The 17126-nt window shown below is 33.4% G+C and overlaps 2 protein-coding genes across 5 annotated transcripts; one reads left to right on the top strand and one right to left on the bottom strand.

Annotated features, from left to right (window-relative positions):
* Positions 1 to 748: 748 nt before the first annotated feature.
* LOC113866366 (ras-related protein Rab7) lies at positions 749 to 4140 on the top strand. 2 transcript variants are annotated; one of them, XM_027501257.1, is made up of 7 exons: positions 749 to 986; positions 1302 to 1328; positions 1457 to 1556; positions 2551 to 2697; positions 2803 to 2883; positions 3025 to 3170; positions 3784 to 4140. In XM_027501257.1, exons 1-7 carry the CDS (start codon positions 934 to 936, stop codon positions 3848 to 3850), a joined length of 621 nt encoding a protein of 206 aa, XP_027357058.1. In that variant the 5' UTR covers positions 749 to 933; the 3' UTR covers positions 3851 to 4140. The 2 variants fall into 2 exon arrangements, with proteins under 2 accessions (XP_027357058.1, XP_027357059.1); XM_027501258.1 differs by having other exon boundaries at positions 758 to 963; positions 3784 to 4030.
* A 739-nt stretch (positions 4141 to 4879) lies between these two features.
* Positions 4880 to 11926, bottom strand: LOC113866365 (SWI/SNF complex subunit SWI3D-like). 3 transcript variants are annotated; one of them, XR_003505038.1, is made up of 8 exons: positions 11437 to 11926; positions 9850 to 10385; positions 8533 to 9177; positions 8034 to 8200; positions 7180 to 7934; positions 6805 to 7001; positions 6277 to 6716; positions 4880 to 5261 (listed from the first exon to the last, which is right to left on the bottom strand). XR_003505038.1 is itself a non-coding variant. In XM_027501256.1 (7 exons), the coding sequence occupies exons 1-7, from the start codon at positions 11885 to 11887 to the stop codon at positions 6345 to 6347; spliced, it is 3123 nt and encodes a 1040-aa protein (XP_027357057.1). In that variant the 5' UTR covers positions 11888 to 11925; the 3' UTR covers positions 6183 to 6344. The 3 variants fall into 3 exon arrangements, 1 of the variants encoding a protein (XP_027357057.1); XR_003505039.1 differs by having other exon boundaries at positions 4893 to 5246; positions 6805 to 6995; positions 11437 to 11914; XM_027501256.1 differs by lacking the exon at positions 4880 to 5261 and having other exon boundaries at positions 6183 to 6716; positions 11437 to 11925.
* Positions 11927 to 17126: the final 5200 nt, after the last annotated feature.

The raw sequence follows: 17126 nt of genomic DNA, 5'->3' as shown, positions 1-17126 counted from the left end.
ATATAAATTTATCTTCTCTTCTGCTTTAAAACCCTCCTTTCCAAACAACCTCCTAAAAAAATTTATGTAATTTACTTGTACTTAGAATCATGTTAATTTTGGTAGTATAACAATTTATAATATAACTCTGCAAAATTAAATGTCAAGAAGAACATGATTGGTTACTAAAAGAGTCTAATTGGAGAACTAGTAATCAATCTAAATTGATGAACTCAATAGAATCTAAAATAATGGGAAAAAAAATGAAATTTGATCACAGTATTCAACAAGTTTAATTTGATTTATATTTGGCTCAGAATTTTGTTAAATGATTAAATATTTTTAGTTTTTCTTTTCATAAATAACCCAATTAAACATATTATTTAGCACATATATTTTGAAGAATAATAATCGAATAGATAACATTATTTTAGTTTAATTTATAATTTTAAATTAAAATATTTAATAATGTTAAATATTTAAAGAAAATTTATCACTCATGATAATCACTAATACAAGTAAAATTTTTTCTAATTAAATATATAATTTTGAGTTTCACTCTCTAATATTAATTTTAATCATAAATTTAATAACATATCTGTTATGGATAATTTTCTCTTTTTTTTTTATCATATCATTTTTTAATTATTATAAAAATTAAATAAAAAAGCATTGCTCTGGCCGTAAATACTAAATACGAATAGATAGGTAAATTAACATATATTTATAATAAATCATTTTTGACGCTTATTATATGTACGAGTCACACACAGCTGTCAGTAGGGGAAAGACCGAGAGAGAAAGAGAGAGAGTGAGAGAGAGAGGAGAGAGAAAGTAGTTGCACAGAGAGAAGAGAAGAGGAGAGAAAAGTAGACTTGGGAGGGGGAAGAGCGCAGGCAAACAGAAAGCGGTTATCTGTTTGTTTTTCTTCTCCGATCTGCACCGTTCACCACCATGCCTTCCCGTAGAAGAACTCTCTTGAAGGTCATCATTCTCGGTGACAGCGGGTTCGCTCTCCCTCTTTTCGCTTTCTAGGGTTTTTCTTTTTCTCAGATCTCTCTTCTCTCCGTGTTTTCCAACCTCTTATTCGCTTATTACGTTCCTTTTATTCCATTTCTTCCAACTATTTCCTCTTTATCTTCCTGTTCTGAACTTGTCATTCCATGATATTATGAAAAATTCTATGCATCTGTCAGGATCAGAAGAAGCATAGATTCGGTTACTTAAATCTATTCGACATTTGCTATCATGCTTAGTTGATTTACGAGTTACGAATATTTACGGTTTTTACTGGTTCTTTTTTTTTCTTTGATGATTTGCAGGGTGGGGAAGACGTCTTTGATGAATCAGTATCCTTCGGAACTCCATGTTTTTTACTTATTTTAATTTTCAATGCAATAGGTTTCTTATTGTTCAGTACAGTGTTGGGTTATGTATTTAGTATATATAAGTATTTCCCCTAACTTATATATTTTAGATATGTGAATAAGAAGTTTAGTAATCAGTACAAGGCAACCATTGGAGCGGATTTTTTAACCAAAGAAGTGCAATTTGAGGATAGGCTTTTCACCTTACAGGTTTGTGAATTGTGTTAGCTTGTTCTTGCGATGCATGAAAGTCATTATTATTGGGCCTTAACATCAGGTAAGACGGCAGATACTTGCGATGCTAGGAAAGGGAGAAAAGTAGCACATACTGATGTTATTGGAGTCTTATGTATCTGATATTATCTAGATGTCCCTATCTCATGTGTTGTGTTACGTGCTGATTTTGCGGAAGATTTCTTATGTTGCATCTTCCTCAACGATTGAGGTTGAACTTGATGTTCCTTGGTATAAGCCTGCACAACAAAGCATGTAATTGCCAAGGCATCAGATTTATGTGCACATCAAACTTTTCCCGTGTCTAGTAGTTCCTTAGATTTAGTTTCTCTACTCATTGCTTCTTTGGATGTTAGAATGTATCAATGTATATATTGCCTTCAAACACCTGTAATTAGTGACGTTGCTGAAAACGGGATGTAGGTAGTGCTCGTTCATTTTGTTTCTTTTGTTTCCAGGAAATCAACTACTCCTTCATTGTTGATTTCATACTAATATAGTATATCTTGGACATGTAACAACTTTGACATCTTTCTGATGAAGTATCTTCACCACTTGTGAGTTGTGATCTGTATGGAACTTCATATTGTACAAAAGAAGAAGTGGTTTTTATTAGTTTTACCTTTGACCATCAGTGGTGTGGATGTAGATTTCATTTAGTGAAAAAGAAATATAAATCTATTTAAATGATGACTAGATTTCTGTCGATTAATGGATCATCTTTCTGTTGCCCTCTTAAGATCCTTTACGGAGTGTTTCTGGTAGAAGATTTGTGAGTGACATGTGTCGGCATATTAAAGTCATACTCTTGCAGTGTGTGAGACATCATGTTACTCTGTTCCCTGTGTAAATCATGTTTGACCTATTCTAAATCTCATATTTACATTTCTGTCTTTATTTAAAGTTGTAAACTATAGCAGTTAAATTTTCTTCTCTTTCTTTTTAATTTTTAATATTCTTAACTTCACAGATTTGGGATACAGCTGGCCAAGAAAGATTCCAAAGCCTTGGAGTTGCTTTCTATCGTGGTGCTGATTGCTGTGTTCTTGTATATGATGTCAATTCAATGAAATCCTTCGACAACCTTAACAACTGGAGGGAGGAATTTCTGATTCAAGTATGCCTTTATTCCTCTCTTTGCAAAATTTCTCAATTCTATCTATTATCACAATCAATGTTGTAGAGATTTTATAACCTTTAATATTTGTGATCACTTTGGCAGGCAAGTCCTTCCGATCCAGAGAATTTTCCTTTTGTTGTTATAGGAAACAAGATAGATATTGATGGTGGGAACAGTAGAGTGGTATTTTCCCCCCCTTAAGTTTGCTATCTTCAATGTTTTTTTCCCTTTTTCCAAAACTGGTGCACCAGGCACAGTCATACTCAAAAAATACCTAAACACATTCTGCTACACATATGAACACAAATAAGGTTTTGTACACAGGTCTCAGAAAAGAAGGCTCGGGCTTGGTGTGCATCGAAAGGAAATATCCCATATTTTGAGACGTCTGCCAAAGAAGGTATTAATGTTGAAGAAGCATTCCAATGCATAGCAAAGAATGCCCTGAAAAGTGGAGAAGAGGAAGAATTGTAAGTTCTTAAACCTGGGCATCTCTTTCATATTTGTGAACTGATCAAGATCAACTGAGCATCTTTGTGTATTTGTTCGCAATGTAAATGCTGTCTCTTGAAATCAGAGAGATCTATATGATTAATTTTTTACTATGGAGACAAAACATTTGCTTTGATATAACAAAAAAATGGATTATGAGCATTCATGTTATTAATTGCAAGCTGATATAGTTTGTAAAATGATGTATGTTTCTATTTTTAATTTTAATTATTGGCATCATAAACTTTGGTTGTCATTGAGCAGCTTTCTCAAACCTTATATATACACCAATGTAAATTTACTTATAAATAATAAGAGTACTAAAATGGGACAAGCTTTTAAAATTTTATTGGATGTGCTGTGCTCAATATGACACTATTACTGTTGCTCAGAAATAATATTCGAAATGTTGGTTTCTATATCACTGTGCCCTGCAATTGATTATCGATTTTTAGTTCAATTGCACTATTTCTTGATAGTTACCCATAGGCTATGCATACATTTTATTATTTGAAAATTGATTTCGTCCAATGTTATTGATATCGTGTTTTTGGGTTTTTTTCCGCCGCGTGGTAATTGTGCTTATTGAAGATACCTGCCAGACACAATTGATGTTGGAAACAACAATCAGCAACGGGCAACCGGATGTGAGTGCTGAATATATAGATTTTCTTTCCAATACAAATAAAGTATATTACTTAAAATGATTTCGCCGTGTTTAGCCGAGGTTTCATTGTACATTAGTGTTTGTTTGCTCAAGAAACAAATTGGTCCAATGCTATATGTTGGGTACTTGTTTGGTTTGTGTTAATCGATCATATCAGTTGTTCTACTTGTATGCTATTACGATATTGTGAAAGAAACAGGGTAAGATCATTCTGAAGTTATTTGTTTCATTGTTTATCTTTCATGCTCGTACATCAATATTTTGCCCGTCTATTTTCATTTCTACAAATCTGTGAGCAACCATGATTGCAACGATCATGCTTAGAGATCAAGTGATCAACTCTCTGTCTCTCTCTCTCTCAACACGGTAGATAGAGATCACAATGAAATAAATTCTTCGAGCTTTGATACCAGTAACCTCTTGAAGTATTGCTGATTCCTCGTGAGATGGTGATTTTCTATGAAATAAATTTGAACCACTAACCCTTGGTGGCTGGCTGTGGACCACCGAATAGTTCATATTCTTGGTTCGTGTTAAAAGTCATAGAGTGGAATTTTGCCAATCGTTGTAATATAGACAATACTTCATTAGTCCCTTTCACTTTCGTTCTGTGAACTTCATTTAGGAAATGAGTATTTATTTCTAGTATCAAATCATAACTTTATTTTCGTGTTCGTACATCAATACGAGAAGAAATTAACCCCGTATTGATTCTGCGATAGATAATCGTAATTATTAACTTTTCTAATTTTACATTTAAACTCCTTCTAAAGAAACAATTTTTTAACTTCAATTTCTAATATTGGTAAATAAAATGAAAAAATTAGAATACTTTTTCATATTAAAGATTAAATAGCAGTTTAGGAAAACCAAGAATAAAATAACCGACAAGGTAAATTTGAGGGGTTTACTCCAGGAGAAACACAAACAAAATGATCCTCTAAAAGTCCACCGAAAATGGAGACCGAGGGCCAAAGGGCGAAAACTAGGATGAGACGCGAATAAAAAAGACATGAGGGAGAATAAAAGCAGGCATACCCTAGCCAATTCATACTGTGAGCATTGCCAGACAGCTATATATTCTTTATGTAGTCATCCAAATTTCAATATGCTCTTATCCAAGAATGTGGTGAATAGCATTGAAATTAGAGGATTGAACGCGCACATTTTGCACAACTATCCACTTGTTTTAAGTTAAACACGTCAAAAATATATATATATATATAAATAAAATTGCTCTACAACCTCAAATATATCGGTAAAAACTTCCGTCCTCTCATCTCCTGCTGCTCCTTATATCGGGAAAAGATGAGCTTCCAATGCACTATTCTGGTCACTGAATTCCCAATAGTTGTCAATTTGGAGTTAGTCCTAACCAGCACTTGACCTTTGAAAGAATTGACTGGGTAAAATGACCATGGGTTAATAATAATGCAAGCAACAAGTGTATATAACAAGAATTAGCAATAGTAGAACCAAACAAGCATTTGAAGTGGAACTAAATAAATTTTTGGACTTTACATGTGATACTCATGTTCAACTCGGTGCTTAAATAAAAGAAGTATACAATCTAGTAGTACCCATGCACAATCACACCGTACTCTGCAGTTCTAATACAGAGAAGTGTAGAAACCAAATTGAAAGCATGGAAGCTATCTTGAACAACAAAATTATTTCACAATACTCGTCGGTATTATCTGGTACAAAAACAATAAAGATGGAAGAGGCATCCATTTTATTTTAACCCAAGAAACTCTCCTATTAGCCTCCATAAAATAGATTAGCTTCTCAACAAAACAACTCTCAAATTCCTTTGCCACAAAGGATTCGACTCTTCTCTAAAACGTGCAGTTTTGATAAAAACATGCATATCGCAACGGGAAAATAAGAATGTGTCAAGTCTGTTTCTACACATAAGAAAAAATAGTGCTGTACAGCGCTAGTTTATCCATTTATTCATTTCAGTTCTAACATATCATACTTGATCAAGTGTATTAAATGAATGATATTTGTGTACAAATAGGGTGTTGGGAGCAATGTTGGGACAAAAAGAAAAAGAAGGAATGGAAACAAACTCCCAATATAGGAAAAAACATAAACCACTTAAAAATAAAGGAAGTACAAAAATCATGACTTTTTCATGCAAATTGGACTGTCATACTTTCTCAAGTTGAAATATTTCAAGTTTTCATCAACATAAACTTGTAAATATTCTCAAGTTGAATTCTATATGTTCCTTTAACTTTAGCATTTCCTAATTCTTGTCCTTCTGCATAATTTATTTTCTACTTAGTTTGTCTAAAAAGTACCAGCCATTAATTAAACTATTCAATAATATTCAATTGTGTAATAAGGAGTAAACTATCTTGACTACCAACTAACAAAAAATCCACAACAAAATGAGAATGCACACTCACATTGTCAAAATGATGGCGAGTGATCAGTAAGTACGAAGACATGAACTTTTTCCATATGAACTTGATATCTATTTTGTCCCAACAGAAGAAAGATTTTCCTGGCTGGATGGCCTAACTGAATTTCCTGCTGCAGTTGCAGATGCTAATGGGTTTTGAAGAGTATTAGCTACAGTGCCTACAGGTCTAGAAATCAGTGGCCTTTGCGGATTCATCATGATTTGTGGTCTTGGGAGTGAGTTTGCAACATTCATGGGAATTCTGTTGGTTGGTACAGATGGTGCACCTCTAGATGAGGAAGCTGGTAAACCAAGCCGGGATGCAATAATCAGAGCACGCTCATGATAAAGCTTATGTCGTGACCGCTCCACATGCTCCCTTGCCCTCATCACCACATTCTCCGCATCATTGAAAAAAGCCAGCTTTGTTTCCAACTTATGCAACTGCAAGTAGACAGAATTTACCAAGAAAATCAGAGGAACAGACACATGAACATAATGTAATGAGAGCTTTACCAGGTCATGAGATTACCTGCTTTTCTATCAATAAAGAAGTAAGCTGTCGGATTTGGTCTTCTTCCTGACTTGCTAGAAGTTTTGCTTTAACCGCTGCAGCAGCGAGGGTAGAAACAGCAGCACGTTTCACTTTCTCAAAATTGCTATCCTGTTTAGTCTTTGTACCATCATCTTTCACTTTTGTGCCATTCTCTGCATGATCTCCACCTGCCCCTGTAGGGAGATTTTATTCATTTTAGCGGACTAAAATTGAAATACAACAAAGAATCTTCAATTACTGAGACCTTTATTGCTCCAGTACATCTCTAATTACATTTCGTGAATAACTACTGCATTTCTTCCTTTTCTTTTCTTTTTCGTGTATGTGTGTGGATGAGAGAGAGAAAGTGACCTGTGTTTGCACCATTTTCAGGACCATAACTTGATCTAACAGGAGGTGACACCATGTCTACATCCTTTTCAGTCCCATTACATTGGGATCCTTTTGGTGTAATTAGTGGCTGAGAGTCAATCTTTTCAGATTGCAAGGAATTCGTAACTCCATCAACATCCATAACTGAGTCTGTTGATTCCAGAGACCCACCGACTGGATTTATAGATTGCAAATTTTGCGGCTTGTTTTTAGCTGAGGGAATCGAATCAGAAACCATCGCAGCACTTTTCGGGGTCTCCACTGGCTTTGGATGCTCTCCTGGTATGTTAGATTTAATTGACTGATGAAGTTCTTTCTTCTCTGATAGAAGAGGATCAGACACACATCTATCCTTTAGTTCCTCAACAGAACGGCTAGGTTCTTCAATTAAAGTTCCCTCCTGAACCTCGTCAGAACTAGGTGGAATTTCAGCCTTGGATGTTGAACCACCTGAACTATGCAGAGTGCCTGGTGCTTGATCATTGGGTAGCTTTGCACTGTTGGGATCATTACAATTATCAAGCCCAGATTCATGATTAATCATTGCTTGCTCCTTTGAAGAAATTGGCTTTCCTGAGGCTCCATCATCTGTAGAAGCCAGCTGTCCCTTGTCTTCTAAAGCATTACTCTCAATTTTCATGTTATCATGATCATTTGGTAAATCTTTATCATCCAACACTGGTTTATCCTGTTTTACATTTACTTCATCCTGATCTCCCTCACTTTTAGAATCCCTACAGTCCATTCAGACACAACACTGTAAGTTCCAATCAACAACAACTGGACTAATTATGGAACTACCAAAATGCAAACTCTCCATATAAACCACATACCTCTCAGAACTAGTTGATTCCTTCTTATTATCAGGTGGATCTTCTAAAAGAAAGCAATACCTTGCAGCAAGCTCGGTGCCAGAAGAATTTCCTGACATGGATTTTATGGAGCTATGAGCTGAAGCAACAGCCACATCAGAACCCACCAAGTGTGCAAGGAATGCTGCCTGTAGAAGAAAGCAACATGATGTTACCCAGCAAGAGGGAATGCGTAGGCTGAAAACATATACATGAATGACACAAGGAAAGAAAAATTGCATATAATGTAGTAAACATTATTTAACAGCATAATGAACACTAAAAATTTTGCAAGGCTTATCATCTGCAAGCAACAGACATGACACTGTGCACAAACAAGAGGGTGGTCAGCACTGGCAGTTACAGCTAAATATAATAATTAATTCAAAACTATGGTTCTAAAGATAGGATACTTACTTGTAGCCATACCCTGAAAATGCACAAAATCAAGAATGCTATTGTGCCTGAGTTTTTAACTTACCAGTGCCATGACAGGATTACCCACTTCAGCAAATGAAGAAGGGCCTTCAGGAGAATAACCAACAGCTGTGAATGCTTCCTTAAGAGCATTTAGAGCACAGTCATTGCCTGCTTCCTGATCAGACTTTACTATAACAGCATCTTCTGATTTAGTAGTTCCCTCACTAGTTTTCTCATCACCACCATGTAACTTTGGAATCTCCTCATGATTAACATTGGCTTTAACATCTTCAGCCTTGGAAGTTTCATCATGGCCTTTAATGCCATCACTAGAGTCATTCTCAACAATTTCTGTAGCATCTTTGTCCATAGATGAGTTATTGTTTGCTGAAGCTGGATCTGCAGTTTCTTTGCAATCAGCATCAACATTATCATCACAGTCAACAAAGGCATCCTCAATTGGCATTTGAACAAAGTGCAATATGCACTGAGTTTTTGATTTTGTTCCAACATGTTCTGCAATTTCATTCCAATTTTCTTTATATAGTTCTAATGCTTCAAGGAGCAGGAGGGTCTCTTGATCAGTCCACTTTCCACCATTAACCCCTGCAACTTCAGCTGGTTCCATGAGTATAAAATCCAATGAAGACATGCCAGAGCCAAATCTTCTATTACTAAAGCAGTCGGTACATAGATCAAAATCTGCCTGTCAGACACATCACAGAATTGATAAAATATACAACAGGAGGTCAAGAAGCAGAGAAAATAATCATGAACACCCACATCCCAACAATAATACACAAGTGATAATTCAACAAACAGTTAAGTAGTTAACCAGATTGTTCCTAACTAAACTAAAGAAACCGTTACACCCACAACAACAAGCAAAACAAACAATGACCTTTTAAATCAGTAAGCACTTCACCTCTCTTGATGAATGATTCTTTTGTAAGGTCACTAGTGTTTGAAAAGGTTTAAAAAATTGACTTCGTTGTTCCATGACTCTAGATATGTTCCTTTATGGTTGGCATTTAAGATTTAACAGTTTTTTTTTTTTGAAAAATCTACCTCAATTCAGATAAGATTGTAAACTGATTCCATACTATAAACTACAAAGGCAATTAACATATGATATTTTTGCTGACATCATAAAAATGTGCTGATAAATTAATTCTTCACTATGGAGCCAAACTGCAAACATACCAATTAATGGAAATAATGCTATAACTTTCATAAGAACATGAAGTTTGGGATGAGATTTCATTTGAGTAGTGGGCAAGGAATAATAATTTAACTAAATATATTTAAGCTTAAGCCATATCTTCACCACATCACTAAATTATGCATTTCAATGACTTATTCAGTTATAGGTCACAACCTGCTTCTGGCAATGGTAACGTTTGCGAGAACAATCAGCAGAACAAGAGTTGCAATGGTACTCGAGCATCTCAACTGCTGGGCCCTCTTGTTTAACCAACTCCTCAGCAATTGCAGACTCTGGAAACAAGCCAGAGGACACAGATGATGTCATTTGGCTAGACTTCTGAACAACAGGCGGACATAACTGGAGAGTTTCAAAGCGATATAATTTTTCAAGCAAGGAAATTTTTTCTGCTTCCCCATCCTCACTGGCACTGGCCACAGCAGAATCCATTGAAGGGAATGGGTGGAAGTTAATTAAACCCCAGTAGTCCAAAAACTCCATTATCTCTTGCCTAGCATCCAAGTCTCCGACATTAAGCTCTGATATGTCTTTTAATTCAATTTGTACATTTGGATTTGAATGAAACTTCTTCATTATCCAATTCCGTATCTCCATGTAGACATCAGGAGTTCGATTTTCAGTTTTTCCATTAAAGAAAGAAGGCAACGCTTGCTTCTCAATTGGATGGATACATGACCATGAAAACCAACCTGAAATTCAATTCCAAAAATAAAATGGGTAATTTAAGAATAACAATTTTAAACTTTGAATCAAAACTTAAAATTCTCTACTACAATTAAAAATTGAACCGATGGAAAATCATCAAGTTTTAAGTTCAATTATCCTTTTTAAGATTTAAGAGATATCTAAAGGGACACCATAATGGCATTACTAGTATATAGTTGGACAACAGAAAACTACATGAGAAATAAGTACTTATACTATTCCCTTATTTCGGTTATGCAATATACTTTATTCCCAGTGGTTTGCAGTGCTTCTTGTTTAGACTTAGCCCTTGCTTGTTTTATGGTTGAAAAACCAATTCATGCACTTTTCAATGAAACACACCTGTTCCAATGCAATATATGGCTGAGATTAAGTTGAACACACATCCCAATTATGTTCAACAGTTCAAAAGTGATTATATCAAAATCAATTCTACTCAACTTTAAGACAAGTGGACCCTTAAGAAAGTTCAGACAAACTAAACAGAAACAGTTATCGACAAAAGACTACCATTGATAAACCATTCCAGTCAAAAGCCCAACGTAAGTATTACACCCACAAATAATCTTGTGACTATAGCTCAGTTATTAAGGTGGAAAAAACAATATGAAAAGATAATTCACAAGCAAACCCAAACAGGTTGCAAGCAAGGAGTCACATTGTCATCAGTTATTTTTGCTAAGTAACATTGGGTGAAGATCAGCCTGCCATAATCAAATTTCTGAGTTTATAACAAGGACACACAATTTCCCGCATCAACCCTCCTTTATCCACATTCTTAGGGTAACCAAAGTTAAATTGTGAGTACCAGTAGAACTAGAAACAAGAACATCTACAAACGGCGAAAGCATAACCTGAAAGAATCTATCATACTCCAGTTTAGCCGAATCACTTATTTGCAGAACATCAAGTCAACAATAACAGCACAACCACATAAAATCAAATACATAATGAGTTTTACACTATTCTTTGCAATTCAAGTCCCAAAACGAAAGGCAAGCAAATTAGGGTTTCGTAACAGGCACGAAGTCTCACCGCAATGAGTGGGAACGACATGAGCATTGGTACCACGAGATCTGATAGCTTCGAATTCAGCTTCAATCGCAGCTTCGAGAGTCTCCCACTCGCTCTCCTTCTTGAGTTGCTCCGCGAGCGCCACCGAGTCTGCGCCTGAAGCCTGGATGAGGGCAGCGCGTTCGGAGTGTTTGACGGCGGCGGGAGCAGAAGCGGAACCGGCGACGGCGGCGGCGGAGAGGTTGTTAGGGGTTTGGCGAGCCCTGGTCAAGGGGCCATTGTGGAGCGGAGGAGGGTGAAGAGGCGAGGCCTTGTCGCGAGAAGTGCGTTTGGAGGGCGTGGAGGAGGAATTGGAGGCGTTGAGAGCACTGGCCTTCCTTTTGTTACCTCCGGCACGGCGGCGAGACGATGCGGGCTCCGATGCCGGCGAATCGACGGCGGAGGAAGGGGCGTCGCGGCGTTTCTCCTCCATGGAGATGAGTAAGGAGAAAGTGTTAGGGAAAATAGAAAAATGGTTGAGTGCAACTGTACTTCCCTTCCAAACATATACGTCATCACATCCCTCTTTTTGCTATTTCCAGCTACGCCTTTTGCTGCTTCCCCACTTTTTTATTATTAAATAATATTATAAAATTTATGTGAAATTTAATTTTAAATTAATAAATTTTACTCGTATTTTTATAATAATTTTAAATAAATTTTACTTATATTTTTATAATAATTTTTAATAAAAGTTAACTATAATTAAAATAATATACCAATCTATTCTTACTTCATAGAACTATTTTTTATATTTAAAAAAATAAAATTACTTTACTGTCATTAACTTTTAAAAGATGAAAATATTTTTAAATTTTTTTAAAATCAAATTCATCCTAATTTTTTTGTATCTTTTAAGAACGAAAAGTTATATAAATTTTATCTTTTAAATTTTAATATGATCGTAATATTACATTGTTAAAAAATTTAAAATGATATTTCACTTCATTTATAATTTATATCGAAGCTTGAATCACTGCAAAAATGTTCATTTAATGATATTTGAGAAATAAATAAAATACTAAAGCATGTATTATATCAAAATAGTATATAACTAGTTAACAAATAAATATATTAATTTTTTAATTAAAAATATTCTTTTTTTATTTTATTCTTTTACTTATTTGACTAAATCAATTGATAGATAAGATCAAATTAAATTTAAATAAAATATAAAATTAAATAATAATAAATTAAAATAATAAAATTACCTTTTAAATATTAATAGATTAATGAATTTTTTAAAATAAAAATTTTATTAAAAATATCATTTAACTACTTTTAATATTTTGTTCATTTAATTACATAATATAATCACACACTTTAACTATTAACTGTTATTTTATTTTTCTACTATTTTATTATTTTTATTTCTCTTTTTTTATTACACTTTTTCAGAAATGTAAAAAAAAACTATAACTTACATAAATTAATTTTAATAATTATGATTTATTTTAAAAATATATTAACAATTATATATTTTATACCATAATTCTTATGTTTATCATATTTTTTATTATTTATCACATATTTTATTTTATTTATTTATTGTCTTCTCCTAAGATATATATTATTGGAGAATTTTTAAAAAATAAATAAATACTCAAAAAAATCTCATAAATTATATTAGAGTAATCTTAGGAATAAACTAAAGTTATAGGAAATTTTTAACAAAAATAGTGAGCTAACTCTAATAGCTTAATTTATCATTCAAATATTTTTTATTATGGAACCTAGTCCCACTACTATCAATTGTGGATTACACTTCTCAATTTCGAGCAAAATGTTGGGCAATCAGTGAATGATTTTTTTATTCAATTCAACCAATTTGGAATTAATATCTCAAGATAAAATTAGTGACAACCATCTTCATCTCATTTAGGTTCTAATAGCTCTTCAACCAGAATATAAGGCTATCCCTACCTTTCTACTACATCAATATCCCTTCCCATCATTGGATGATGTCATTCAAGAAATATTTTTGAAGAAACTCTCCTTAAGTATGGATAAAACTCCTTAATTAGATAGAGCTCTTGCAATCAATGTTGTTAAAATCACAATTTTAATCTCAAGATCATATGATCTTACAATCTTTCCCCTGCCTTATGATCTTGATCAAAACTAAGATCGGAAAATAGCAAGATTAGGTAATGCAGGTTTCTAGGTCATTGTGGTGCATCCTTAGGATCGTAGGATTGACTATCCGATCCGATCTTGGCATGCAAGTTTCTAGGTCATATTTTGCGATCCAATTTTTAAGAACATTTCTAGGGCATTTTTATCCTATTTTGGAGCTCTCTCCTCTTGCAACAACATTCATTCAACTAGGTCATAGTTTCTTTCATATTCTCTTTCTTTTGAATTGTGCGATGACGACTGTTTGTGGGTTTGAATTCTAATTCTGCGACTTTTACAGTGTGGGTTTTTGTTGTTTTTTCCTTTCTTCTTTCCAGTGATTTTGTATTGGTGGGCATTTGCTATTTTGGTTCGCTGCTCTGGTTCACGGTTCTACATGGGTGTAGGTGGTTTTACATGGATGGTCGTGGTTCTACATGGATGTGGTCTCAGTTGTATGGCTGTGGGTGGGTCTTAGTTCTTCATTTGTCACTTTGATTTTGTTCTTTCATTGCTGCATGACGACCAATATTAGAAATAAAGTTGGTGGCAGTGAAAAAGGAAAAGAGATTCAATCAAGTGAAGTTGCAAGATGTGAAATTATTGATGAAAGTGAAACTTTGAGATCAAAATCAAATAATACTGTTGGAACAAGAAATGACGTGGCGTGAAATCTTATGTTTCTATTTTTGGAGATGCTAGAAGAATTAAATATAAATATTATGAGAATGAATATATTAGAAGAGTTTATCATTTCAAACATCATTTGGTAAAAACAAAGCAAAATGTTTGAGCTTGTATGGTTGTCCCTGATGATATTCAAAAGTAAATGTGGGACATTGTTGTTAAATTTCAAGAAAAATTTATAAAAAAATAAAATAAACATACAGTAAGATCTTGAAGGAAAGACAATAGAAGATGATGTTGGTGAATTTGAAAATGTGAGCAAAAGAAAAATACAAGGTAATGTTGAGAGTCCAACAATTCTTTTCAAGAAAAGGGAAGTGACCACTCAAGCTACAATCAATTCAATTTTTAAGCAAGGTTTAAGAGAGGATGCATGTTTAAAAATTACTTCATTTTATTACAATAATGCAATATCTTTCAATTTTGTGAAGAGTGAATAATTTAAAAAGATGTGTGAGGAGATGGGTCAACATAATATTGGATTTAAGCCACCATCCTACTATGAGATTCAAGTAAAATATTTTAAGCAAAAAGTTAAGGAGACAAATATCATTTTGAAAGAGCACAAAGCTACATGAAAAAAAATAGGATGCACCACAATGACTAATAGATGAACTGACAAAAGGAGGAAGACTATATTTAATTTTTTGGTAAATAGTCCTACAGGAATTGTGTTTTTGAAGTCTATTGATGCATTTGATATATGCAAAATAGTTGATAAAATTTTTAAGATGATAGATGATGTTGTTAAAGAAGTTGGAGAAGTATATGTGGTACAAATTGTGACGAATAATGTTGTAAATTATAAGGCAGCAGAAGAAATGTTGATAGAGAAGAGGAAAAGGCTTTATTGGACACCTTGTGTTGTGCATTGTATTGATCTTATGTTGGAGGATTTTGAGAAGAAGATACTATTACATAAAGTGCAAATAGGAAAAAATTCACAACTTACATCTATTGTAGAAACTAGTCTTATATCTTTGTTGTATTGCTTTATTCAATGTACATATTTATTTAGACCTGCAGCTACAAGTTTTGCAACTTCTTACTTGACTTTGAAATGCTTAAATATGATAATCAAGGATCATTATTGAGAATGTTTACATCCAAAGAATAAAAGGATAGTAAGTTTACCAAAACTAAGAATGAAATAGTTATTGAAAATCTAGTTATAAATAAAAAGTTTTGAAAAGATATCTTGAATTGTGTAAGGGGTATTTATCCCTCAATTAGAGTGTTGCATATGATGGATTCAAAGGACAAGCCAGTCATGGCTTTTATTTATGAGGAAATAGATCTAGCCATGGAGAAAATTCAAACCAACTTCAATGGTGTTAAAAAAATATATATTAGACTCTAGTTTAATTTGATAATTATAACTTTGATTTGAAAACTCATTTTTTTCATTCTTTAATCTCTAATTTCATGCCACTATGGGAGATAATTGATAAAATGTGGGGCAACCAATTACATAAACCTTTGCATGCTGCAGGCTACTACCTTAACCCAATTTTGCATTATTTTCTAGATTTTGAAGTTAATTTTGAAGTTAAGCATTGATTATATGAGTGTTTAAAAAGAATGGTAAAAGACATGGATGAAGTGAATAAAAGTGATGGTCAACTAAAGTATTTCAAAGCTAAAAAAGGGTATTTTTGTACAAAACTAGCAATTACTGCAATGAAAGTAAAAACTCCAGCACAGTAGTAGGAATCTTATAGTCGAGAACATTGAGAGTTGTAAAGATTTGTCAGTCATGTATTGAACTTGACATATAGCTCATCTGGTTGTGAGTGTAATTGCAATGCTTTTGAAATGGTAAGTAAATTATTTCTTAAAACTACTAAGTGAACTACTTTAATTATTGCATTAAATTATTAATTAATGTTGTTGATATTTAGGTTCACACCAAGAAAAGAAATTGTTTGAAGGAAAAAACGGTAAATGATGTTGTATTTGTCATGGAAAACTCAAAATTGGGCAATAGTATCAAGAGGAGGAAAGAGTTTAACTTTAACATTGAGGATATTGCTTATGATGATGATTGGATTATAGAGGAGGAGAATGAGCTAAGATCAAATATGAATTTATACGAGAACTTAATTCAAGATGGAGAAGCAAGTAGTAGTTTTGGTAGTGCAAGTAAACATATGGATGTTTTAGACCTTGTACCTACTGATGATGATGATGAGGCCAATGTGGATGATATTGATAAAGATGATTATTTGGAAGACGATTATCCTGATTGTGACTTGCAAAATTTATTGTAATAAATTAGTGCTAGTTTAAATAATTATATATTATATTGGATCTAAAATCTATGACTTTTAAGTTATGTTTAATTAAATTATGTGATTTAGATGTTAATTTCCTTATGTATGTTATTTTTTATGCTTATATATGTGTATGTGTGTGTGTGTGTGTTTAAGTATAGTTTTACATGTTTTGTAGGTTCTTAAATCTCACAATTTATGATTTTCTATCTCCCTCCTGATCCTAGGTAAGATCTTGATCTTGAGAATATTGCTTGTAACTACTAGATCCTCATAACTTAAACCCAACAATGTATTTTTGTAAGAATTGTCATAAAATTGACCACAACTTTTTCACTTATTCTATTGTACAATGTAAATATTGTCATAGTTTTACTCACATTCTTGAAGATTGTCCTATACGCCCTTTAAGATCAAAAAGTGAATCCTCAAAATACAAGAGTGTATTTTCATTCATCACTACTATAGTTATAGGAAACTCTAGTACTATCACTTTGAATAATCTTAAGACTATACCAAAAACAAGTTATATCTTCCAATACCTCTATTGTCGTGTCTACTTCTTTAGTTAACTTGTATTGGTTCTTTGTTTATGCA

This window comes from Abrus precatorius, unplaced genomic scaffold, assembly GCF_003935025.1.
Source record: "Abrus precatorius isolate BTA unplaced genomic scaffold, Abrus_2018 Scaffold4, whole genome shotgun sequence".
Lineage (NCBI taxonomy): Eukaryota > Viridiplantae > Streptophyta > Magnoliopsida > Fabales > Fabaceae > Abrus > Abrus precatorius.
Note: the sequence above shows the minus strand (reverse complement) of the source record. Positions and strands in the feature narration are given on the sequence as shown.

What these genes read in the sequence shown, in the direction of transcription:
- LOC113866365 (XM_027501256.1), bottom strand. Translation starts at nt 11,887, where the DNA reads ATGGAGGAGAAACGCCGCGACGCCCCTTCCTCCGCCGTCGATTCGCCG. An exon ending in GTAATCCTGTCATGGCACTG is followed by an intron (nt 8,201 to 8,532) that starts GTAAGTTAAAAA and finishes TTTCTTCTACAG; the next exon opens with GCAGCATTCCTTGCACACTT. An exon ending in TGAAAATGGTGCAAACACAG is followed by an intron (nt 7,002 to 7,179) that starts GTCACTTTCTCT and finishes ATCTCCCTACAG; the next exon opens with GGGCAGGTGGAGATCATGCA.
- LOC113866366 (XM_027501257.1), top strand. Translation starts at nt 934, where the DNA reads ATGCCTTCCCGTAGAAGAACTCTCTTGAAGGTCATCATTCTCGGTGAC. An exon ending in AAGACGTCTTTGATGAATCA is followed by an intron (nt 1,329 to 1,456) that starts GTATCCTTCGGA and finishes TATATATTTTAG; the next exon opens with ATATGTGAATAAGAAGTTTA. An exon ending in ATAGGCTTTTCACCTTACAG is followed by an intron (nt 1,557 to 2,550) that starts GTTTGTGAATTG and finishes TTAACTTCACAG; the next exon opens with ATTTGGGATACAGCTGGCCA.